This window comes from Bombus terrestris, chromosome 12, assembly GCF_910591885.1.
Source record: "Bombus terrestris chromosome 12, iyBomTerr1.2, whole genome shotgun sequence".
NCBI lineage: Eukaryota > Metazoa > Arthropoda > Insecta > Hymenoptera > Apidae > Bombus > Bombus terrestris.
In genome coordinates, this window is record NC_063280.1 from 7,073,979 (window position 1) to 7,100,670 (window position 26,692).

General features: G+C 34.6%; 2 protein-coding genes and 1 long non-coding RNA gene across 5 annotated transcripts; 1 reads left to right on the plus strand and 2 right to left on the minus strand.

The window, feature by feature from the left end:
* The first annotated feature begins 768 nt into the window (after positions 1-768).
* Positions 769-21,748, plus strand: LOC105666359 (CB1 cannabinoid receptor-interacting protein 1). The gene is made up of 2 exons (XM_012315167.3): positions 769-1,173; positions 19,086-21,748. Exons 1-2 carry the CDS (start codon positions 998-1,000, stop codon positions 19,408-19,410), a joined length of 501 nt encoding a protein of 166 aa, XP_012170557.1. The 5' UTR covers positions 769-997; the 3' UTR covers positions 19,411-21,748.
* Positions 15,939-19,196, minus strand: LOC105666358. 3 transcript variants are annotated; one of them, XR_007225952.1, is made up of 5 exons: positions 19,060-19,196; positions 18,836-18,914; positions 18,365-18,558; positions 16,175-18,004; positions 15,939-16,106 (listed from the first exon to the last, which is right to left on the minus strand). It is a non-coding gene; the product is annotated as an uncharacterized LOC105666358 (long non-coding RNA). The 3 variants fall into 3 exon arrangements; XR_007225951.1 differs by having other exon boundaries at positions 15,939-18,004; XR_001099237.3 differs by lacking the exon at positions 18,365-18,558 and having other exon boundaries at positions 15,939-18,004.
* LOC100647548 (RNA polymerase II-associated protein 1) lies at positions 20,927-26,594 on the minus strand. The gene is made up of 8 exons (XM_012315165.3): positions 25,734-26,594; positions 25,031-25,646; positions 24,456-24,960; positions 24,213-24,382; positions 23,927-24,086; positions 23,566-23,845; positions 23,316-23,419; positions 20,927-23,234 (listed from the first exon to the last, which is right to left on the minus strand). Exons 1-8 carry the CDS (start codon positions 26,205-26,207, stop codon positions 21,899-21,901), a joined length of 3,645 nt encoding a protein of 1,214 aa, XP_012170555.1. The 5' UTR covers positions 26,208-26,594; the 3' UTR covers positions 20,927-21,898.
* Positions 26,595-26,692: the final 98 nt, after the last annotated feature.

A 26,692-nucleotide genomic window follows, 5' to 3' on the forward strand; every position in this document is an offset into this window, starting at 1 on the left:
ATGTTTTGAGAAGAGCCAGCATGATCTTCGATTTCAAGGTGGGCATTTTCCATTTTGGAAACATTTAACCAATATAAGGTTCTGTAAATTTAAAAATAAGATTGATTATAGGAAGCTTATAATAGTTGAAGATAGATCCCATGGCTTTAGGATCATTCGATGAAGACACAATTTTGCAGTTATACCCATTTACTGTATAGTAATCCAACTTATATCCTATTATTTTTTAAGTTATCTTATTACCTTATATAGTGGCTGATTCGTAAGTATATTTGTTAATATTTTTAGCATAATCATATATACATACTATCATAACTATCCGACTTATGATATTTATCCATTTTTTAAATATTTTAATTTTTCTAAAATAATATTCTTTCATCTTATTTATATTAATACAAAGAGAAGCAATTCACATTAATTACAAAAAAAGCATAAGTAGAAATATATCAATATCAGTTACTGTTGGACAAAGCGAAAAATTTCTTCCAACCCGTTTACAGTTCGTTTACAACCGCTACCGAAATTAATTGTACATTTTACCATTTCTTCAATGCTATTATTGGTTTCAATGCGAATGCTATACATATATATAGGAACCATGTTAAACCCGTGCTAACCCTGGTTGAAGTAATCTCTTCATTATCGGAAAGGGGAAGGCGATCACTGTGCGGGGATTGAAAGACAAAACAGAAAAGTCAAAGCCGTCGTCGCGTGCCGGAATCGCGTTACGTCTACGACGCTGCGGTTCAGTAAGCGTCGCGACGCCCACCGTGCACGTTGCACCGTTCGTTTGTCCTGTTGCGGCGTTCTTTCGAAGTACGCCAATTTTACAAGAGTTCTGCCTTTCAAATTTTCAAAAAAGATCTTGCTTCTTTTTTTTCAATTGTATCACGCGCACAGTCATATCGCGTGATTTAAATTTAAGCATCGATCGTTCAAAAGACGTTGCACTGTATCTTTTTATCTTCCCTCCAAAGTTAAATTATGGTGATAGATGGGTGCTGATGGACATTTTCGAGTGACCTTGTCCCTAAGGCGCGAACCGGCCGCAGGTCCAGTTTATTGTAAAATGGAGACATCGGCGAGATTTCGACAGCTGAAGACAGTGAAACTGAGCTGCGAAGCCACGTATCGGTTGGACATCAGCTTCAAACCTCCGCAATTATTAGAGTGGGTACAGAGAATGTGACGATAGCAATTATATTATTTCAATCAATCTTCACTTTTTTCTTTAAGAGCAATCATTTCTTCACGTCCTCGTGTTTGATCATCGTTTATTATTTTCGCATGTCCGTGTACCACCGTTTCCTCTTTATCTGATCCCGCGGCTCTGTTTCATAACACGGTCCTTTTACCCAGTGGTAATTTCATCGTCGCAATAATAAGGATATCTGAAACACAGCTCAGGGATTTATAGTTTTTTAAAGATATTAGAAACTCGACAGCCAGTCATTATTATCTTACTTTGGTATTATCCGGTGCGATCGAGATATTAATTTTACCGCGTAAATTCGTGATCAGATAAATTTCTGAGACCTAGTGCTTGATAGATGAGCGTTATTCTTACCTGTCGCTAAATATTGATTTCACTGTGCGATCATAAATTGTAGTTCTCATTTTTTAAAAGGTTCAGCATTGCATATGTTCATCTTACGTATTTCTTGTAACCTCAGCCTTTTCATATAAATTATTATTTTAATCGCTTCTATTAATATTTAAATTACCTATTAATCGTAAATCAAATACCATTTTTACCCTTCGTACTAAAACATTGTACCGTTTACCGACTTTCTACTATAATCGTAACTCGATTTTCATTGGCCGTTATAATTTCCAGTTTATTCCTGGCTAACAGTTTCAGATCTCTCATTTACGATACCTATTGGATAAAATGCTCGTTTATGGTAGATCGATCATCAAAGAAATTCCCATTTTGTGTACCATTGCTTTTAAGAGAACAAGCGTATCAATATTGAACTTTTACGTCCATCCGATAAACTTAACGCGCGAAACGGTTCGCAGAAAAAGATTACACCTATTTTCGACATGCGTAGGAGAACGTGAATTATAGGCTGAAAGTAGTAAAAATGATATATGCACGTCCTTTCTGAGGGATCGAACCCGCCCAACCTACGGGCGTTATTACAAATGCTCGTGAATGCGCGTAGTTCTTGATAGATGTGTACATTTCAATGTGTATACGCAATAACACGTTTAGAATACCGTACGCACATATCTTTCAAACAACACGATATCGATGCAGTATTATACTATCGTTGTTAATCTTTTTACCTATAATATGCCTCTTCTATAATCGTCCTTAATGTTTCATACACACTTATGATACTTTAATTACACGTGTCTTCAGAATTACGCGTTTCATAAACGAAAGTAGCATCTATTGGAACGCTTCTTATAATCGTGTTCCACATTTCTATATACTTTAAGATGTTACGATATAATAATGGTATAATATAAATTCTGCTAGCCTTTAAGAATAGAACATCCTATCATATGTTTTCTATTTCTGGACGAAATAATCTCTCTTCGTATTGGTTTTTATTGTTCCTAATTCCATTATAAGACACGGTATTGTTGCGATGGTGGACGATATTCTCCTTTCAATAAAATTTCTCCAACCAATGACGTACACCATATATACGTTAAAGATGAGAAAAAATCGTGTAGATTTATAAGGAACTCCTTCGTTAATCAACTTCTAAATGTGTTAAGAATTGCATGGTACCGGTGAAACGGACTTGTAAAATTAGTGTTCGACAAGGATCATACGTTTTCGCTCGAGCCCTCGAGGATTGACCGTGTTTCCTTCGCTGGACCAGCCGGGGTACTTTAACGCAAGAGTGAGAATTATAAAATACGATCCTTCTGACCTTATAAAACGTTATATGCTTTATAGTCGCGACGAGCGATTTTAAGAGCGCAGAAAAACGACATTAGGAAAGATCAATCTCCATTTAGCGATTCTCAGGACCTCGTCGACGGAAGAATGAGAAAAGAAGAGGAAGAATCGCTTCGGTGGATACCATTCTGAATAATTACAACCGGAGAGTTTCTAAACGACACTCTTCGCGGCTTAACTGGATCAGCAGGATCGTCGATCAACGATAACTTTTAATTTACGGATAGGTTCCATCGAGTATTAAGGACCATGAGGTGTCACTGCATAGCATACTAATAGCCTTTTGTTGGCCATGGTACAGGAAATATCCGAGCACGATGACAAACGTCTGGATATGAAAACCTCGTTCCTCAGTGTTCGACGTTCGATATCTCCGGATCACTTTGTAGGGATGATTTAACCCCCTGATAGTTTGCCTGAAAAGAACATCAGTTTTATAAACGTGATTGTAAAATGCTTCTTATAATTCCTTTTCCGAACAGAAAGAGTAGATTTCTTGCTCGAATAGCAGAGGACGACGTGAAGCATAACATTTGTGAAAGATATAAGAGATCTTTTACAAGAAGAATCGGCGAAAGAGATATGCTTTGAGATAAATGCTCGTTTTTATCTTCATCTATTCCAGGAGTAATTCGCGAACGATTATTCATCCTTTTCAGTTTCTTATTTTAGAATTTCTTTTAATATTTAACTCTTCGTTTTAAAATTTCAAAAACTCTGTTTCCCTTGCATGCATCTGTATTATTTAATCTGTTGAACAATTCATTTTTATTAAGCTTGCGATATACGTTCGTTCCATATTCTCCGTTTGTATATAGTAAACATAAAAACAGAAGAAACTTATGTTACAAGCTAATGCATGATGTATATATTGTTATCCAAGGATATCTAATATATTCGTATTTTTCGATATCTAAGTATATGCAAGAACAAAGACTAAATAGTATTACTTCGTTGAAACGAAAACGAAGAGTCAGGAACATTTGATAAAGGGTACTTGAAAAATGAACGAAAGACATTGAGAAGGGTTGTAGGAGATACATGTACCCGAAAGGGTAGGAAACATGTCAAGAAGTAACGGATTAAGTTCTCCAGCTGCTCAGGTCTGTCGACGGTCGAGTGTCTATCCAAAGAACGTTCGTAACTGAAAATGCTTGCAAAATAAATGTTTAGGGCCAGTGTCGACCACTCTTATTCACGAAGAGCAGCGCAGTACAAAAAGGCTACGATGAAAAGATTAGGGTCTAAAGACAAATTGGGATTACCACGCCTGGCAATATACAAAAAAAGGGATACAGAACGTTGCACTTTGATGTAAGTATATAGGTGCAACTGTCTCAGAAATGTGGTGAGAGTAGAGCAGGTGTTACCATTATGTACCTACTGAAACGATACGTGTACATGTCGCAGTAATCGCCTTGAACTGTAGTAAATAGTTACAAATCGATTACGATCTTCGGTACAGTTAATGCTACTGAAACAATTGGACTCTGATATTTGACATACAGTTCGCTGGATATTTAACGAGGTTTTCACTGGCGAGAGCTGTGAAAGTACGAATGCCGTAAAAAGATGTGAAACGACGTTACTAAACGACCTAACACCTACCCAACAATAAGAAGAAAATCGTATAAATTATTACATCTTTTTGGAAGTTTATCTAAACAGTACATCTCTTAAAATTATTATCAACGCTATATTCAAACTGTGCGTTGCACATTTATTTTCCTTGAATCATCTAGGAAGAAGAATCTCGCAACTACGATGGAAGGACGATCATTGGACTGAAAAGTTTACCTAAATTCGAAAGAAGACACTTTTCCCAAGGTCTACTAAAGAGATGCATTTATCAAAGCTACCACGAACATGTTACTCGAATATCAAACTGTGTATCGCAGTTTGTTCCGGCGCATCGAGGAAATATCTTGGAAGTAGGATTAGAGAAATAGCGTCACACGAACAAATTTGTAGAAATCCGAAAATTATGGAGTCACTGTTTCGAAATTTCCCTGAAAACCATTTACATATGTATGTACGCGTGTACTTCGCAAAGTTTCGGAGTTTGATGTAGGACGAGGGTAGAATCGATGAAAATTTCATTGGTTCGTCTGGCAGGCGGACTGATGATAAATAATTTCGATCGAATCTGGATGTATCGTGCTTTCGTAACGATACATTTTCGTTACGAAATAGACACGTTAAAAGACGAAAGTAATCATACACGACCGGTTGAAATATCGACTGGCGTTATATTGCGGTGCTCGGTCTCCGGCTCGCACAGGGTTGGAAAATGAACCGTCGCTCGTAACACGAATAGCAGCTAAAATTACTTGGCAATTACGATATGCAGAGTGTTGCTGATGCTAGTGAACGAGCACGGGTTTCGCGTGGATAATATTTAAACAACCATGGCCAATTAGACGGTGAGGAAATGAACGCGGTACCAGGAAATCGAGTCCTTCAGAAAATGCAACTGTCATTCTTTTTATGCACGAAATCACTGCATTCGTTGTTGGTCGATTGTAAACTCGCGTGTTATTTAGGAATCAGAAATTCCGTTATTTATCGCATAATTATACAGTAGAACCTCGTTTAGCTGACGTGACGTGGACCGGGCCTGCCTCGGATAGTACGCAAGAATTCTATTAATGTTCATAAATCCTATAACAAAATCATAGAAAACATTTGAAATTTTGTAATATTCTACATGCAATTAGGCTCGATCCGTTATTTAATAGGTTGAAAGTTTGATTAACTGCTTCCGCAATATCTGATTATTTTACACTTTTGTACTCTTCGTGTTAAAATATCGAGAAGAATGAAGGTACAGTAACTAAGTTATAATAAGTAAGTTATAGTAAGTAAGGTGGTTCGAAGCAGCCCGGATAATGCGGAACATAACCGAGTCTCCATCGTAATATGAATAATAATTGATAGAATTTTGAGTGAATTCGTTATGTTCTTGTTATTATTAACGATATCCAAATATTTGTACAAATCTCTGACGAATATACTATGTATGTTATATGAAACATTTTGAAATTTAATTAGCACGGTAATGAGGCCAGACTATCATAATTATATTGGTAAAGTCTGAGACAAGTTTAAAAACGGATGTAGCAGCTACGAGATATGTAACGCAAATATATGTTTCCTAGAGTTGGATCACGAAAATGTTTAAACGGTCAATTGTCAATTACGTTAATAAGCCTCAATTATTATATGCTTAAGATAGCTATTCATAGCGTACGCTAATTTTTTTATTAAATATATATTTACAGTATACGTACAATAATGCACACATTAATTCTACATATTGGTATACAAAATATTTTCGTCAGCCTCTATATAAATTTATTTTGTTCCTCTGTTATGTGCCATTAACGACATAGTTTTGAATGTATACGTTTATTTACTTCTCCATTTTTAAAGAAAATATTAATACCGACATACAAATGTTCGATGCAAAGTTTTAAACGAGTACATTCTATCCAGCAAATTATACTGTAAATTGCTCGACGATCAATGCGAAATTGGGATTTCCTGTCTTGCCCTCCAGTGTTTCCTAGTATTTGTAAAAATGTTCTGTTCTTTGTTTCGGGGTATATCGTTCGTTTTGTCATTCGATAGCAAACATTTATAATTCATTCTCGTCCATTATTTTTGTGGCTTGTGTAAGAGAAAAATATCCCATTTTCTTCATGAATATGTTATTTGCAAATTTGACAGAAACGTGCATTACTCGGGTAAAGGGCAAACGGGTATTTATTCCATGAATACGATCTACATTTCAATTTCGTTGTCTTCAAAATTCGTGTAGAATTTTCATTGTCTTAAGGGTGGTATACTTGATTAATCCGAATCACGCAATATAGCGGTAAACTTTACGTGGGTTAGATTAATTAACGAGCGCTCTAATTATTACATGCGTACTGCGTTCCTTTGCTACCGAGTTTCGAAACTCGACGGAAGAAATAAAAATACGAAGAAGACTATTCGAGATTCGGAGTATAAGAATGTAGTGTCTTATTTCACTTACATTATCACCGTAACAGTTATCCTATTATTATTAGCTTAGATCTCGTAGTTGGATATTCATTTCATAAATAAAAAAACTTTGATCGATATTTGAATTCAGTATAAAGAGAAAGATAAACCATTTGTAATATCTTTCCAATCTGTCAACTGCAAAACCAATTATTATATCGAACAAAATACGACGGAAAATAAAGAACGATACAAGAAGGAATAAAAATAAAGATATTGACACAACATCGAAAAAATGAGTTATTCGTACACCGTGCTTACGAATAAATACGATGTGTACCAGGCGAAAATACGAAAAAGCCATATCATCCGTGTCATTTACGTTTTAACAATTTCCAGCAGCGAGAAACTTTCGAAAATTCCAAAATTTACATCCACCAACATTGGAATTTTTTCTGTAGAATTTTTCGTTTTGGGAACGCCGAGAGCTATTCTACGAGACGATAAAATGCCTGGGAAATCCGTCGATATATCGGTAGGAACAGTTACATCGAGTCGGCGCGACTGTATCTTCTTCTCTCCTGTCTGGCAGGTTCAATATTCCCAATAACACTCGACCTTTGAAAGTTGATTACCTGCGTTACGTTTTGCCACTGCCGAGGACTTTAATCTTTACCTACATGTACAAACTTATCGAAAGTTTTCGTTTCTGGCAAAAGCTCGATCGGATCCTCGATAACTGTGAATGCTCGTGACTCGCGTCAATAAACATTCAGCAGAGGCCGCTGCAAAGGCACTGCACTGGTTGCGCAAACGATGGGAAAAGGGATATACACGTTGGTTGGGGAAAAAGCTTATTTACAAAATCCTCGAGAAAGAGCGAGACGTCGTCTGTACAGGCGTCTGTTTCAACTATTTTTCATCACCTATGCGAGGAGGCCACTTTCCACGTCGGATAAGTTTAAATTTACCGCTTGAAAGAGCCGCTCTGAAAATAATTTTGCCCCAACTTTTCCTTGCTCCAATTAATATCTCGGATTGAAAATTTACTCTACTACCTTCGTTCTCTCTCTTTTCTCTCTCCTCTTTTCTTTTTTTTTTTCTTCTTTTATTTATGCGACGTTACGGCGCCTGATTTATTTTTGCATTCGCTGGCTAATATCATAGGAATGGAAATTTTGCGTGTCCATCTATTGGGAATGACTGACAAGAAATGAGGTTCAGCTGGTTGCAGTCTAGTTGAAACTTTGCACGCTGACAGATAGACCGTAGATTTACGCGTTGTATATGTTACTACGACTTCATATTTTTACGAAGACAAGTAAGGAAATAGAACCTGGATCGGAAGTTCCAGCAATTAAATATTAAAAGCAGTAGACCTTGCTTTAGATATTTTATATATTCGCGTGGATTATTAGATATATCTTGTTCATATTAAATTGAATTCTACGCTATTTGTCACATGTTTACATCTTTTAGTTTAACGTAATTGTATAAACAAGTGCGAGACTGACAGATTTAGTTATTGGATTTATAAAAATGCGTCATTAAAAATAGCTTATATACTTAGGATTCATATAATAAGAATTTGCATTAAAGTAAGTGGATTTAACTAGCGAGAGATCATTTAACCGTGCAATCATTAAAATTGCGCTCATAATAAATAGAATTCGTATAAATTAGGTTCTACCGTATAGGTCAGATATTCAATATTTTTCACGATTCGTTGATATTTCATACCTCTGTATTCCCATTTTTTTTTCACGATGGCTCACAGGATTTGAAATTTGGAACAGGCATCTTCATGAAACACTCACAAGAGGTTCACGTAACTTATATCTTACAATTTGAACCGTTACTCCGCGAGTAAGCGATAATTCACACGTATATTATTTAAAGAACACTGGGAAGATTCTGATAAAAATGATTTATTCATTGACTTGGTTTCTGCAGAAACGTCTGACTAATTAAAAATTCCATTACTGCTCTAGGTAGCAATTCAAGAGTATCGTGTGACAATGTGCCATAAAATGTAAAATTCTGCACTATGTACCGTGGCTCACGAACGTATCTGAACACTTATAGAAACTTTTTATGTGTATTACGACTTAAATCGTTGGAAATGCTTGAAAAAAAGAAAAAAAAAAACAAGCGAGGAACGAAACAGGCATTTGTTAACCATTGAACTTGCAGAAGCAGTTAAAACTTTTACGATATCGAGCTAGCAATTCGTAGCTACTCATCAACTTTCTCTTCAGCCTACTTATCGAACAAAGGTATTTCTCTAATTATTTGCAACAGCGTATAAGAACCTGCGGTACTATGTGTGCTTAGTAAATCATTTCACGAATGACTAACTAATAACGTTTTAACGATCGAAAGTTTCGAGTTAACTTTGGCAAAGTCGAACAAGTCACGTATACACACCGCTTCATAAAAGAGAAACGTGACGAAATAAATATTACAATATTCTCGTGAAACCAGCTGTACATAAATATACGTTATTTCTAGCGAGCGGAGCCGTGAACGAAGATCAGTAGTAACGAGACTGATAAGTCAGACGATCACAAAGCCTGCATCCAACTGAGAAACGCTACTACGTAGTATAATATAACATACATATACATACGCAATACACGTTAAATTCTAATTCTTAATTTGTTAATCGTTTTCTAATACGTTCGTTAGCATCGTTATATGTGCAAATTATGTTCGAAGATCGTAAAAGAAGAGCACGATAAGTCACATTTCATATCTTTTACAGAGAAGCAATTTTAAGATTCGAGACATAGTCAATCGATGTTATATCGGCAAAATTGTCTGTATTTTTAGTTTCGCGGCTGAACGTGCGTTTTCTCGTCTCTTTCAAAATTTCCAAAATATTCGTCGTCATTATGTTACAACATCGAAGATATTAAAATATTGCTGGTCCTCATAACTATATCTTTCGGGTCCGTAGAAATGTCAAGTCCAAATTGAAATTCGGTAGCTATACAAATTAATGAAAACCGATTGATTCTTTACAAGGATCGATCGATCTTTTTCGATACGACGATATATTCTTAAGGCGAATGCAGCGTGTCTGATTAAAAGAATTGGGAATTCCTGTGCAAACGGATCGCTGGGTGGGAAGCGTTTGGAACGTTGATTAAATCTATAAAACGCGTCTCGCGAAGAAATTTAGGAGAATCACGTATTTATAAGGTGGATACATGGAAAAAAGATCTGGTAGCGAGGTAGTGTAAAGACATACTGGCCTGACAGCGATATACAACGGTGCAAGAAACCGGGTCACGGAATAAAAAATATTCCACTTTCAAAAGTACTATAGACTGGTAGAACTAGAACAACAGCTTACTTGCATGTGGTCCATGACATCGGTTAATCGATGTAAAACAGAAGGAAAAGGGAACGTCAAATGGGTCAAACAGAAATCTTATACGAACTTCATGCCAATCTCATCTGAGTTTCGTTAACTTCTTACGCGAATAATTCATTCTATCGTGCAATTCTGTGCATTCCTATTTTCAAATTCGTATCGCGTACGACGTAAATTACAAAGCAGCAGGTTTGCATATTCATGTTCTTTTTAAACGAAATATATTTTTATCAAGCTTCGCGTTTTATTCGCACGCTACTAAATTCTTGTAGTTGCGTAAAAATAATTACGTGTTAACCGCGTTCATAGTCGGGGGACGAAAATGTGCTTTAGAAAAGCGATATACATGTATCATGAGTGGGAATTACGTTGACCCATAATATGAGTCATGGGGCAGTGGAACGTGCTAAATGATAGAAAATTTCGCATGCATCTGATTAATTGACACGCAAATACCACGATATGCATGGTCGCATGCGAAACACAGTAAATTCTTTTTTTAGCCGTTTTAATATTTAAATCGCGTAATAATTAAACCTTCAGGTATGATTACTCGAGTATAATTATTCGTAACTATATTTAACCCTGAAGTCGTGTAAATCGTGTTCCGTTTTAAACATAAAATAAAATACATTCGTCAAATTCTCGATTTACCTAAGGCGAACCGCTGAGTGTGGTGTTGCAAGTATTCGCACAGGGGATCGTCTCTATTTATCGTCGACGTGAGTCAGCGATTTTCGCGAGTCTTTGTTAGGAAATCGCATCCCTCCGGAAAGTGCAACTGTCGGCACTGCTTAGAAGTTCGATTAACAGCGTATATCCTTGGTGGGCTGCTATCGAAACTTTTGTCGCAAATTTCCACCCGAACGTACACACGTTTGAACAAACGTGCCTATTTTTCGAAGGTCTTTCTTTCATCTCGCCTGTTTCAATGCCGACCGTTCCTACTTTATTTCGCGAACACAGCAAGGAAGAGGAGAGTAAACGGAAAAGAAGAAGAGAGGAGAGAGGCGAGGAGGAAAAAGGAAGAAAGTAAAGAGACTAAAAATACAAGATTGCGAATGGCTTTTTGTTTTACAGACGGATTGCCTTTTAAAAGGAAAGCTTCGTCCCATTGGCTTTTTCCTCTCGCCTCTCTTTATTTCCGTCTCTCTCTCAGATTCGCGCGCCGCCGCTAAATTCGCTAATTGGGAACATTTTTTTTGTCGGAGATTCGTGTTGTCCGATCGATTTAAGTACGTGCAGCCAATTATCCCATGAACTATCGAACGCGGCTACAATTTGATTTGGAAGAGCTGTACGGTTTTTGCTGATTCTATCCCTGTTTGAAAATTGGAAAAAAAAGAATGAAAAAAAAAACACGAGGTCTACGTTGGAATTTTGGTTATTATTTCTGGCAACAATTTTGCAAACAGATTCATTCTCCGGGACAAATAGTAACGAATAGTAACATAAAGATTTTGATATACGATGGATCAGAAAAATATTTCAACGCTTGCCATGGAGAACTTTACACGTACGGAATGTGTGTTATATAAAACAATTGGGAACTTTATTGGCTCTGTAACGAGACACGAGCGTCGTGATCATATAGGTGAAATTTGGAACGAATATGAAAATGTAAGGAAAAGTTACGAGATAATATATATTGGTAAAAGATTTTTTACAAGCGTTTGACAAGCGTACTTCCGCGAGCTTCTTTATATGCAATAGTTTCATAACAGATTAATAGATGATAACTATAAGTAAAATAATCTTGTATGAGACACACGTATAATGAGTATGCTGAATAATACTGCGTCTGCCTATAAAAACGGAATGAGAAAACGTGGCTTATAAACCACGGTATAATGCCAAGGGAGACGTTCCAGGCTTGGGAAACTTATTGTCCTACTTTTTCGCGTAGCCCTTTAAATCCCATAAATTTCGAACAACAAGTATAATACGCGCAGCAGGTAATCTCGCCATAGAAAGTTGGATTTTCAACGTAACATCGTGTTAAATTGATGCAATATCAGACAGAATGTTCCATTCTCTGTTCACTTAATCGACCCGAAACAGTGTCCATTTAATTGCTTTCTACACGAGCAATAAGCTTACAGTATAGTACTGCCACAATCGAATAGCATAAAGCAAAGTCAATTGCTGAAGATCCAATACAGCCGAGGTAATAGCGTGCCAACGATTTAGGTCGCGACTAGTAAACCTCATAACCGCGAAACAGTTGGACGAATTAATTAAAGTCTCATCTTGGCGGTGTATTTGGAATGTTAGTGGCGCAATCGAAACGGAAAAGCGCGTCGAATTACGAGCAAGATGTTTTCCGCTGGTGAAGTGAAAATATATTTCTTCCGAAAATTGCACGTGATCTATCAAAGTCGTCGCTTTGGGATTCGCTTCATCTCTCTCTCCCTCTCTCTCTCTCTCTCTCTCTCTCTCTCTCCCGCCTGATACGTATGCATGCACTTTATTCGGCGGAGTCGATTTCCGGGGGAAACGCGCGCGTGGATGGAAAGCTAACAGAGCCAGATAGTTCTACTTTAAATCGAACGCTCCTACACCTCGGAGGATCTTATCTGGCGCGTGATGTATATCGTAACTTTCTAATTCCGCTTACAAAGTCAGTTACAAATGCACAATACGAACTTAAGCGCGTTAAATGAACACTGTGTGTTTCGTTCCGCGAACCGAACAAAATTGGCCTGTATCGAAAAAGAAAACGAGGTACGACGAACAAAGAATTTCCTGAATAGAGAAGCAGAAAAGCCGTTTCCGCTGTTGGCGAGTTTGTCAGAGGGATTATTTTCAATGCGATGGAACTTCTCTTCTCGTTGTTGGTGTTTTTTTTAACTCTCGTCACTGAGGCAAAAAGGAAGCGAAGTCTCTACCAGATGATCATCCGAGAGCAAAGCAGGCCAACTCCACTGCGTGTCTAAGGATCGAACGGAACGGTATCACGATCGTTAAAGTGGAGACTCTGGCTAGATTTTGTTCGATTTCGTCTTGAGGAAATTTTGCTTGCACGCGAAACTCTGAATTAGTTAGCGTACGACGAGAACACTCGAATCGTGCCTTCGAATCGCTGCGAGTCGATCACGGACGGCACTTTCATCGTTAAAAATCAACCAGAAATATCTACGTTTAGTATTTAATGCAGAGAATGGCTTACCGTTGCATGTCTCGAGCGAAACGGAGAATTTTTTACCTCGTTACCTGCTATCAGTCCAACGTATCTCCACCCTTATCGGTGCCACGCGTTCCTTTTCCAACTTTCAGCAACAATCGTTCTTGGTCATTTCCTTTAAACCATACCAGCTCGCTTTTCCTCCAGGATAAGAGAAATCGGGGAAACTCTGTCGATAGTAAAACACGATGGTTACCAAGGTTTCGTGGCTGCTAAAAAGACTCTACGGTCTCTTACGATATCGTAATCTTTGGCAAAGAAAAATATCTACGTATCGATCGACAACCAATTTAACTTTATCTACATACAGCGTCTCGTCTCGTTCGCTAAATATAGTATACACCCTCGTTATTATTTTGTTGTAGTCTCTACAGGATTCTTTTGAAGGACGTAAACAAGAAACGAAATACCCCAGTAGTTTGTAAAAACCATTCGAAGAAACTCATTACCCGAAAAGACGAGACGGACAAGAACAGACTGGTGAAGTGACGGATATCAAAAACTCTAATTTTAGCGGAATCTTTCTCCGCGTTTCATTCTGATCAAATCTTTCTCAATCTTTCGCCATGAATTTTCCCAGCAATCTAATATTCTCACAAAAATCTGCCGAAAATACAAAAAATCGTTCGTAATACTCCGCGAACATCCGATGAAAGAAATCTCGCAGAGGGGCGATTCTTCTTCTTCTAAATTAAGAAGTGCTCGTCATGGTAGGCCGTTGTTTCCAAGTAAAAAAACTCTCGAGAGGGATTAATCGGGAGAATTGGATGTTCTACGTTGAATCGAGAGGAGAGGAACGAACAAAGAAGTCTCCACACTGCTTACGATCTAGGACTCGTTACATTTTTCACGAACGGCGATAGAATCGTATCGATCGAACGTGGATACGCCTCTAGGTATTATTCGTAATTTGCCATCGAAAAGCTTCTTTTTAAGGTATCTGCATCGGGCGTTCGTATCGGTCGTATATCGTCGGTTATTTCGCTAAAACGATTCCGCGATTGCGATTGATCAACGTCGAGAACGACGACGACGACGACGACGACCCGAATGTATTGCACCAAAAATTTCTTCATGCTTTTTACTTTTACAACGAGCGACCATGTGTGCTTTGGTTCTTTACGAGTAATATCAAGAAGCGACGTGCTGGGAATGCGAGTCTCGAGTTTACGATTTCGTCACGGGCTTAGACAGTCCGCTGGGTCGTTTAATGTTTAAGGAGCACGCCTTTGAACATCTTGACGACGACCGTATTGACTCGAGCAATTGGCGAATTCCTCGCAACGTGAAAAGGAACACTAACATTATCCAAGTTCGAAGATGAATATTGCACGATTGCGATCGAAGGTACAGAAGCGATGGGAGTCGAGCTAGAAAAGAGAGTAAGTTTCTTGTTTAAATTCGAATTTTGGTTTATGTATGGGTACCATTTCTAATGAAGTTACCCTGGATGTTGCATTTATACGTTTGAAAAAATCTAGGTCAGTCGTGATCCTTTAAATGCGATACGCAGTTCCATTTATGAGATGTATTGCACCATTAGTTTTATAAGGGTTAAATTTATAACGGTAATTCGTAATAGTAATTCAAAGGATAATCTTAACAGTAATCTACATTACAGTTTTATTTATTTAGGATTTTATGTGCGCTACCTTTAATCACTCATACGAAAATGTAAATTTTACTCGCTGAATATTGCGTGATTGCGATCGAAGGCGCAAAGCAATAAGACTCGATTCCCATTGCCCCGGAATTGATAATAATTTTGATAATAATCCTGGTTACGTTCTCGCTTGTTTAAATTTTCACGCGTATCACTTTTCGCTTCTAATATGAAAATGTTAACTACACCGGGAATATTGCACAATTGCGATGGAAAAGCGAATACGATAGGGAGACATTATCGGAAAACTGAGTTTCTCTTTTAATGCAATTAATTATTTGAAACTTAGTACATTATGTATTTGATTTGTAATTTAAAAACGTATATAAATTTCATCATGAACGTTGCACGGTTGCGATAAAAGCCGGAGAACAATTTGAAGAATTTTTCTTTTAAATCCTATAGCAATTATAATTGTAATATTAACGACTTCGGTAACAGTGTGGTTTATTTGAAACTTGGTGCGTTTTGTTTTAGATTTATAAATTATTGAAAAAGATATTTTGCTTTTTGACATCACAAATATTTTATATTCTATTTCCTGCGCGTTTCGACGATAGTTTTTCGAATATAAATCGAGGGAACAGCGAACAACACGAGCCATGCTATTGCTCGGGGAAGCAGAGAGAAACTCTGACAATAAAAAATAAAAATATTTCTCAAATGAATACAGAAAATATACGAAATAGCGAAGCATATAAAGTATCACTAGTCACGAACAATGTTTAACGCAATGGAACTTGTTTGAACAATATGTAAACTCCTTGACCCTAAAGTAAAATTCTCTTAACAAGCCAGCGATTCATCGATTGTCGTTTTGTAGAAATAATTTAATCCTATTTAATTACCATTTGTATTTTATAATATGTGCCATCTTAACGAACCTGTAGAATCAACTGCTATAATTTCGATTGCCAAGATTTTTCGTGCTCGAATCACTTTTGCAACTTTCGAGTTTCTGTATTTCCAACTGAAACAGAGCAAACTATTACGATGATGGACGCAATATTATACCGATATTTAACTTTTATACTTAACTATTGTATAACTGGGTCATTTCCCAATGGGAAAGTCTTTCTGAACTAGAAGATTAAATCTTCATAATCAGATTCGTGTTTGCTTACGTAACGAAATTCATATAAATGCGACAAAGTATTTTTAAAATCACTGTTATTATATTTAACATAATGTTATATGTTATAGTCTATTTAAGAAGTTGGTAAACCCTATGAACATAAACTATTCGGTGTAAATTAATACTGGTTCAAGTGACAAATTGACTCGTTTTATGTATCGAATAAATGAATATAAGTTTCCTTCCTCTTCCTTATATTCTTTTCTTGAAATATACAAAAGCAAGTAAGAGAAAGTATTACGCTCGTTGGACAACGATTTTCTGTTCCAATTTCCTTCTTCATAGAACGCAATATCAAGGACTATAATTCGAACTATTTAAACAGCAAGCAAAATCTCTGACGCTGGTTGGCTTCGCATTACCAAATAATTATACATTATATGTATATGCTTCTGCGTCACGAGAACTCATTTCTAACACGTGAATGATGCTCGACATTGATACGCGTAGGGATCATTTGCTCCTGCAAAACACTAAAAATATACGACAAGGCTTGAAGTGAAGCCAAGTTACACCGCGGTTACTATGCGGAATGTATTAATATTTAAAGCATGCACTATATGAATTTACTATTTATAGAAACGCACGCACGTATTGTTTTCGTTGAACAGCGAAAATTTATCCGATACGCCAATGCAAAAATGCATTTTCTACTACTAGCCGATTACGTATTTAGCAAAGGAGTGCTTAACGAAACGCTTGAAATAACTTCCTCCTTTTATTTCTAGCTCTGTCGAAACTTTACGTTTGTGCCGATTCATTTATAAGCGGATACGCTTCGCAGATTATCGATCGATTAGAAAGGATAAAACGCATTGGAATTGAAGATTATACACGAAGACTCGAATGTAAATTTGTACATAAAATAATAAAGTTCACCGACGATATTGGAAACTCTATAGGAGCGATATTTATTTTATATGGGCGTCGTTTTAGGAGATGTAATTTCATAGATGGAACATAAAACGGAAGCGCCGCTATAAAAATATTCATATTTACTGGGAGGAAGTTATTTTCGGTAACTTCTAGTTAGTCTAGAACGATATGTTCGATGAACAGTAAATATGATGAATGTTTCAACAAATATCTCAACTGAATGTAATGGAATATCGTTTCAATTGCATTTAACGATACTATTGCTCAATCTATTCCTTTTATATCCTGATATTTGTGTTTCTTACGCTCAATTCATTTAATCGTCTGTTTATCCAAATCACGAACCCATTAAAATAAATTCCACTCTATTTCATTGCAATACGTCTTGTACAATGGGAATCGTTACGAATATGAAGGGAAGGATGGGGACGAAGTTAAAATTCAGCAATTTGCAACATGTCGGGATGTCGCGACTATTTTGTAAATGATTGCGGCTCCGCGATACGTGCCAGATGGTGCACAATAGATACCGGAAACGAGATTCAGAATATACTCCAATACTAGCCGGTTGAAGATGCAAATGAATTTAAAGCACGATTCTGTAACGTCGCCTGCCATCGACGTGAATCGCGTCTATCGATTTGCGATCAATGAATCAGATTTGCTTCGATGCATGGATACAATTGAAACTAAAGAGCGTCCGATTCGATTAACCTTTCGGTAGACTTTCAAATTGTCCTGTTTGTCAAAGCCTTGAAGCCAGAACCTTTTGCTTGTTTTCCTTTTTCCGTGGAACCTAACGAGCGTTTCTCGCCGCCACCGCCGCCCCCTCCCTCGTCATACTCTTTCTCTGCTACCTACAATTTAGGAAACACAGGTTCGTTTAAAAGAAGAAGATTAACGACGTAGAAGATTAAAATGTAAAATGCAGATTACAAAAGAAAAGTACAAAAAGCAAGCGGATAACGTGGAAATGCAAATTGCTTATTTGCTTACGATAATATCCAAATGGAGTATGTTATAACACGCATCAAGTGATCGTTACGAGTTAACAAACAAATTTATGAATATTTCTAAAGTGATTATTAGATGAGACTTCGTTAATATGTAAACGAGATTTATTTATGGAGATAGTGGGGAAAATAAAGTTATGGTACTACGTATGCAGCTACAAACTAGCGTAACTGGAATGAATAACTTGTGCATATAATAACAACCTAATGTAAATTCTACATATTGTATTATCAATAAGGTTCCGCCCTTGAGGCTGTTCAGAGTACTATAAGTTAGAGACAAGTACGACTCCGAGATTTAATGCATGTTCCATCACTTTAGAGGACTTGATTTGAGTTATGCGATCTTGTGACTGCGTTCTTAATGTTCTGGGTTGTTATTTCAACAATCCTGTAAGCTGATAGTAGCACAACTTTAATGAAAACTCTAGTTTTTATGTACAGAAAAAACATAAGCTTCTATTAAATCTGAATATCATGACTAAACTGCGAATATTAATATAAATTCATATTTTTATGAATATAGTGGAAAGAATCGAAAACTGTTTTACCTACTAAATATTAAAATGAATAATTTTGTACAGTACCTATCTAATCTTTTTATACAATATTATAACGAGATATTTTTTACAACAATAAACGCAGAACATTTTATAAAAACTGACAATGACTTACACCACTGCGATTCTTAATTAACCATAATACGTCCCTGTACTAGATCACATCACTGCTTCATGAGATGTATATAGATCACCTGTAGTAATATCACAGTAGACATTATAATGTTCAATATCTTTTGTTTTGATCATATTCCATTAGTTTTAATGAATTATAATAGTTGTATATAGTAGTAATTTTAATTTTAGACATAATTTGCTAAATAATAATCATAAACTTACCTAAATAATAATCTTGAAATTTATAGGTCCCTAAGCATAGGAGGGAAACAAGTGGAAACGATTGAACGTGCACGGGACGGGACAGCCTGTGCTTACAGTGCTTATCATAGCACAAAGGGTATACCGGCGAGTGCTCGTGGGCATCGTGAAGAATTGCCAATAGCCATGCGTGTCTTCGGTTCCGGTTACTTGACTACTTGTCTGCAGATCAAATACTACCGCCAAGACGATCAGAGCCACTGTGAATGGGGTGCCAGGTTACATTGTATCGAATTGGACTGTTCGAGCGTGGAAGGCAGATTAGTTACGGTAGACAGGGAAACATATAGAAAACTTGGCATAGAATCCTAGCAATCGATGGGTGTTAATGTCATGAAAGCCATCACATAGAGAAAGTGGCTGATATTTATTTCTTATCGCTTGTCGATTGTGATTGGCTCATTTCCGATTGAAACAACATTAAAATCGCTTGACCAATAAAAAGGTCAGAGTACAGGTGGCGGGTTTCTGTTTGGAACTTGAACAGCACAGCTTAGGATTTGAATCGTATAATAGGAAATTTTTGGCTACTTTAGCACGTTAAGAAGCTTGACGTGTGAACATAATAAAATAAGGTGAACATTTTCGACAATTTCCGTGGTATTGATCGGCGAAAGAAAAGTGGAGAATAACTATCTTTCTGTATGGTATCAATCAGATTTTTCAAGAAGGAAAACGTAAATATCTGCTAATGAGGAAAAAAACATTATAACGATTCCTTTTGGTCCCTTAACGACTAGATATGTAATTATCAAACGGTGGATCCGTTTCATTAACGTAATCCAAATGTAATTTCATTCTCCTATTTTTCTATATCGAGAGACGTGTTTGTATATACGTACATATATGTATATCAGGAACATTCATGTATATATAATGATTGTTATAAAGTGATATAGAAAATAGAGGTAATGCTACGAACATAAGTGTATTTTGTTTAACCTAAATATGGAACGATGTATTTTAGAATTATATTTAACGCTTTATTACCATAGAGATACAAAGATGGAGTACCTGACTCATGTTACCGTGTAAGTGGATACGATATGTCTATAGAAAGAGAACGCTGCATAGACTTCTGCTTTGTATCTATGTCCTCTAATTAAGTATGCACACGACGCTGCTCGTTGATCGGTGTTGCTTTACGCTTACTTATTTACTGTCCGAATGAGCATGTGTCAAACAAATCAGAAAAGATTTTTATATAGCGTTCTCTTTCTATTGCTATATTATTTTCTCAGCTCGCTCACGGACTTTGTTTTTATATCTCTATGATTATTACGAACTATAATCTTTTTAACGAATCGTAATCGTTAAGGAATCGATTGGGAAAATATTTGATCTATCGACAGTCTAAATTGTTATCGAATCGTAATCTCGCAATATTTTTACGATATACATAACGTATCAGGAATTAAGCACTCCATGCCTAGCGACCAATAGTATATGTATATGTATATTTAATCTGTCTATTGAAAAAATAATTGCAAAAAGTAAATAAATTTGAAGATTTCCATTATGCTACACATTATACAAACATACAAGTAATATAATATAAAATACTTGCTAGTATAGATATTATATGTATACTAATACGTAAAAAAAATGGTTATTTGAATATAATATGTTGACATTTATAATAATAAAATTATAAACCGTTCGAATATAAATTCATTGTTCAGTATTATTTAAATTTAAAACATATAAAAAAATGCGCAGACCAAACGAAAATATATTGTCACACTATTACGAATATAATGAAAGTTTAATGTAATTTACGAGCTATATATATCGTTAATTGATTACGAATTGTTTTAAAAAACTTAACTTCTTTCATTTGTCTGCTATATTTCATTGTAAAAGAAATATTATACAATTCAATGTGCTTAAATACGAAACTTACTTAAAGCAATATGATGATAACTATTGTATTATTTAAGGCACGTTTAATTAAGTTTACAGCATAATTATAATACCAATTATTATACTTATACCTATTGTGTTCCATGATCTTCACAACTTTTTTTTTTATTCGAATAACTTGATACGTTCCAGAGTAAAATCGAGAAGAATTATAAAAATTATATTTTTTTACACACGTGTAATTTTGCTACAGTTGTTATTCTTTATTGTTTATGTAGTTTCGTTACTGTCATGTAACTTTTGTTTCAATTATATAAATTTTGATTTATGTGATGTTAAAGCTTCATTGTTTAAATTTTCGCACAATATTAGATGCATCGTTATGTTAATATTATATTAACTCAAATATTCGTAATCAAAAACAAACGAATATGAAATCTTTAATTATAAATGCTAATTTACAAATGGTGTATATCCATACATATACATATGTATGTATACCTTAGTGTATAATTATACACACATATTTGCATAACCATACAATGTCATAAATCATAAATTCTTAATAAAATATTAAATTCTGATTACTATACTTTTCTAATTATAGCACTGATTCATTGCAAATTTTGGCAATCAGCGAAAATGACCAAACAGTGCCTCTCTATACTTTGTGTAAATGTAAACACAGATTGTTCCTATTCTTTATTCACATAATTAGTTTTTTGTCTAATGACACTGATATCTGTATATTTCAAAACCGACTGAAATAAATTATTTAATCCTTCAATCATTTATTTAATACTGTTAATTATAGAATATATTGATAAACATACATACTTCATACATGTACTAAACATACATACATATTTTACAAATTATACATACATTTCCTGACTTTAAATTAATAATTTACTATAACATTAATTATAATTAAATTTTAAAATGTAGGCGATTGATAATTTAACAAAAGAGTAGCCAAAACTTTATCAGGTATTTTTTCTAATTGGGTTCTCATTCGTACCGCTAATTTGTTTGATTGTTTCAAGTACATAGCAGAATGATGTAATGCAATTGTATAAGGAATAGGACACCAGCTTTGTTTAACAATTCCCCTAACAAGCGCTGTTATGTAACTTTCTATTAAAGATGTATCTTCCTCAAGAGGATAAAGATATTCTTTTAACGGAATAACTAACTGTTCTAATGGTAATCTAACATATCGAAGCAAACCTACATGTTCCGACCATAACAATTTTCTATAATGAACATCGTGCCTTTGTGCAATTGGTACCAATAAGGTCATTGAAAAACCATAATCACCATAGGAAGTTGAACAAAAATGTTCACACATCGCAGTAAACAAATCGGTAAAAGAATTAAGTCCTGGCAAATCTATTGTAAAATTAAGCTTCTTGTAATTATCTTTTAATAAAGTTGTCACGGCTCTAGTAAGTAAAGCAGAAACATCGTTACTTAAATACAGCGTCTCGCACAAGTATATAAGTACCAATCTACTAAATCTCAAACTTTGTGACAATTTTTCAACCAAATCTGGTAGTACTAATTCTAAACTCAACACGGCTAAGATGACAGCTTTATCATCATCGTTACATGCATTATTATTTCTACATTTTGTATAAATATGTACAATAGGTAAATAAAGCCAATCTTTAGGCATTGCCGCTTGATCCCATTTACCGTCTAATTCTATATACCGTTCGTATAAACCAGATATATCATGACTTAAATTCAATTTAATATCTCCAATATTTGAATTCAGATTTAATTTCTCTAATTCACTCGTTACTATCTCTAAATTTAATTTTTCCTTTGCTAGTGAAACTCTAAGCATCTTCTTTACATCGGATGGACAATCGGCAGGTAAAGATGATACGAGTTTAATAGCAATTTTCCAAATAATGTACATTGTTTTATTATCTAATTTATCCTTAACAAAAGAGGATGCATTTACTATAGCAACTAAAAAAGACAATTCAGATCTTGTATACCATGATCTCTCTAAACACCAATTTGTTGTTTCTAATCTTTTCAAATACCTATAGACTTGTGGAAGACTAAGTACTGCCTGAATTTCTTCTATGAAAGAATGATCAATGAATACATTTAAAACTGTTGCAAGAAAGGGCATACAAGATTGGTGAGACACAATATGTTGCACTTGTCCTTCATAGGTTAATACTCCCAGATGAGGCAAAGCGGAAGGCTCACGCTCAAGAGCTAAAGAACAATCACTTAACAAATTTGAAGTAGAACTGCAAAAATTAAAACGTTAAAAATTATTATAACACAATATTAATATAATGTAATTTTAAAACTGCTTAGCATCCACTTACTTAAGTTTAGAAAATACTTGCGATCGAGATATGTTCAATGTTTTAATCGCAGTACTATCACTAACTGCTAATAACGTTTCTGCGATAAGTTTCGTATTTCCCCACTGCGAAAATAGTTTTTTATGTATAGTATATTTTACGTTTAATATATAATTACAATTATTTTATATACATATATGGTTATTAAATATACGTATAATATAATATTTATTCATATATTTATAGCATATTATACTTCAAATTAACATACCGTGAAATTACTTAAGGATAGTAGTTGTGTACTCCATTTGAACAGTAAGACCGATATATTTGCTTTTAGCGACGTCAAGCAACTTGCAACGGCAATTAAGGCTGCTGCATATTCACAAGATAATTCAGATGCGCTTTGAATATCGTGATTACTCAACAGAAGCTGTAACTGTGACACAAGAAATAATTGTGCTCCAGTTAAACTATCCATGGCTTCTTCATGCAATAACAATGTTCTCCACAAACGTAAATTTTCGATGATAAGATTATAGCTTCCCTTCCTATTAAAAAATTATGACTTATATATGTTATATATATTACAAAATTTTTTTTGTTTATATTAAATTATAATAAACAATTACCCTGCATCACAACTGGCATATGATATAATGCGTTGCATAATTTTAAGATTATTTAATTTTTGGGCAACAGATTTTCCTCCATAACAAAGTAAGATACGACAGAATCTAACTGCAGCCACTACTGGTACACCATACACATTATTTATATTATCTGTCATTGCTATAAATATAAAAAAAAAACTAATTCATTAGTATATACACATTATTTAAACATAAAATATATATATACATATATATATTATAGTATCTCACAAATTATAATATAGTATCACACAAATATACGAACCCAATGCATCTGTAGACAAAGGCATAAAATGTTCAATTATTGTTTCCAAAAGATTTGGAGAATTTATCATTTTTAAGACAGTAATGGGCGAATGTCTTACAAGTCTAATTAGAATTTCTAATGCACAAGTTACAGCAACAGGTGGTGGTCGTATTTCATTCAAAATGTAGCTATAAATAATTTCAATTATCTTTTTAACAAAAGCTTTCATATCATTTACATAAATAGAATTATTAAAAGTACCTAATTCTTAATAGTATATCAGTTCTTAATAAGGCAGCAATTGCGTCTAGTTGTACTAATTCATGATCTTTTAAATTGCTTATATCATCGACATCAGTTTTTGGTGTTGCTAAAACAGGTTCTTTATAATTTCGGAAACCATATAGTCTGTCCAAACAGACTTCATCCGCTTCGCTATATAAAAAAGCTCTTAGTGCTTGTAAAGTTGCTGTGATCACAGCTACTGAGGTTTCATCCAAAGAAAATCTTAATAGTAACAGAAGATTTTTTTGACTTAATGCAGTCAATGGTGCAGGTTGTAATGCTTTATCATACCAGCCCTTGCGACTTTTTTCTATAATATTTGCTAACGTTGTAAGAGCTGTACAGCGTTGCTGTTGTGCCGATGAGCGACTCAGTTGCAATAATTCTTGTAATGAATAACCAGGACGTTCGGGTTCTTCTCCATGATGATGGAGACCTTTTTCAATAGGTACATTGTCGTCTTTGTACGCTAATAATACACCTATTAAAAAAAGTTAGTTGTATATCTATAATAGATTTTCTCTTATATACATTAGCATTTGGATATTTACCATTAAAGTCAAAACGAGCATTGTACGGTTCATCTGGAATAGGTTCATCTTTCTTCTCAGGTATATTTTCCATCCATTTTAATTTTTCAGGCTCAAGAGAATCCATATGCACCCAACCCTTCTCTTTAGCTTGTTGCATCAATTCTTTTGAAGGTTTGGGTATATCTTGTTGTAATTCATCTATCTGCATTGGTACAACATCATTATTCTGGACTAAATTTTCATGATCTTTGTTAGGAACTTCTTCTGCAACTAACTTTTCTGTATTTACAGATTTTTCATTTTGATCTTGAGCTTTGCCATTTGATGTTTTATTGTCTTCTGGAGCCTTATTTACTTTTTGTTTTTTATTCCTTTTATTTTTTAAAAATTGTATCAATTCTGGCTTTAAAGTCATCTCAAGTTTACTTTTTTCTTTAAGAATATCCTCTTGGGACATTTGGCTTAATCGTTCTAAATTTTCTTTATGTATTTCATTTGCCCATGATCCTTCTACAATAATACTACTATCTGTATTACATAAAGGTTCAATCGTTTCAGATTTTTCTACTTTATTTCTAACAATGCTTTTAGGAGAAATTTCATGCAAAAATAAACTTTTATTCTTATCATTTTTCTGAAAAAGTAACAAAATTTAAACATTTGAATGTATTTTTCAAGTATTTCCATTATATTTGTTATTATAATAAAAATATGCAATTACCATGTGTTTAGACACGAAGGCTTCAGGAAAACCATTACTGGAACAAAGAAATTCCTTTTTATCAAATTCATACTTGCATGTATTGTATTTCTTTTCAATGATGTTTCCTAATATTATCGATGAAGATGCTATTTGCATATTATGAGCAATATTCTTCAATCCAGGGTTAAGATTTTTCCCAGCTTCTTCTTTAATCGCAGGATTTATAACATCACCGCTACTTTGAGAAGTAGACACCCCATCACGATTTCTTAATCTTTTTGATTCAGAAAATTTTGATCTTATTTTGTTAGAATTTGTTTGACTGTCAGTAGCTACAGCAGAACTAGTATTTAAAAATGTTTCAGATCTTCTTAAATTGATCACTTTGGCTGATGGTTGTTGTTTATTTCTTAAAAATTCTTCTTGCATACGAAACAATTCTTCTTCGCTATCACTTGGTTTAGGTCGCTTTATAACTGGACTGTCGTCCATTGTTTTAAAATTTATTTGAAACCTTAAAAATTGTAATTTTTATAATAAATTATTTTGTCAAATATTTTTAGGTTATTCTAACCTAAATATCATCGATAGTTTTATTAATTATAAATATTTAATTATTTAATATATCTATTAAATAATATATATTTATATATATATATTTATTTCATCCTCATCTACAAGATTTTAAGAATTAATATATTTTAATAAAAAATTCTTTGATTTTAGTTGGATGAACACGGAGGAACACTAGGAACACGGAGTATAATAAACAAATATTCACAGAATGATGCGATACACAGTTATACACAGATTAGGTTAGTATACACAGTTATACACAGGTTAGGTTAGTATACACAGTTATACACAAGTTAGGTTAGTATACACAGGTATACATATGTACATATAACGTATATTTTATGAATTTTATTTTTTTCGCGAGATCTTTTGAACTTATATTTTTAGAAAAGAACAAAAAC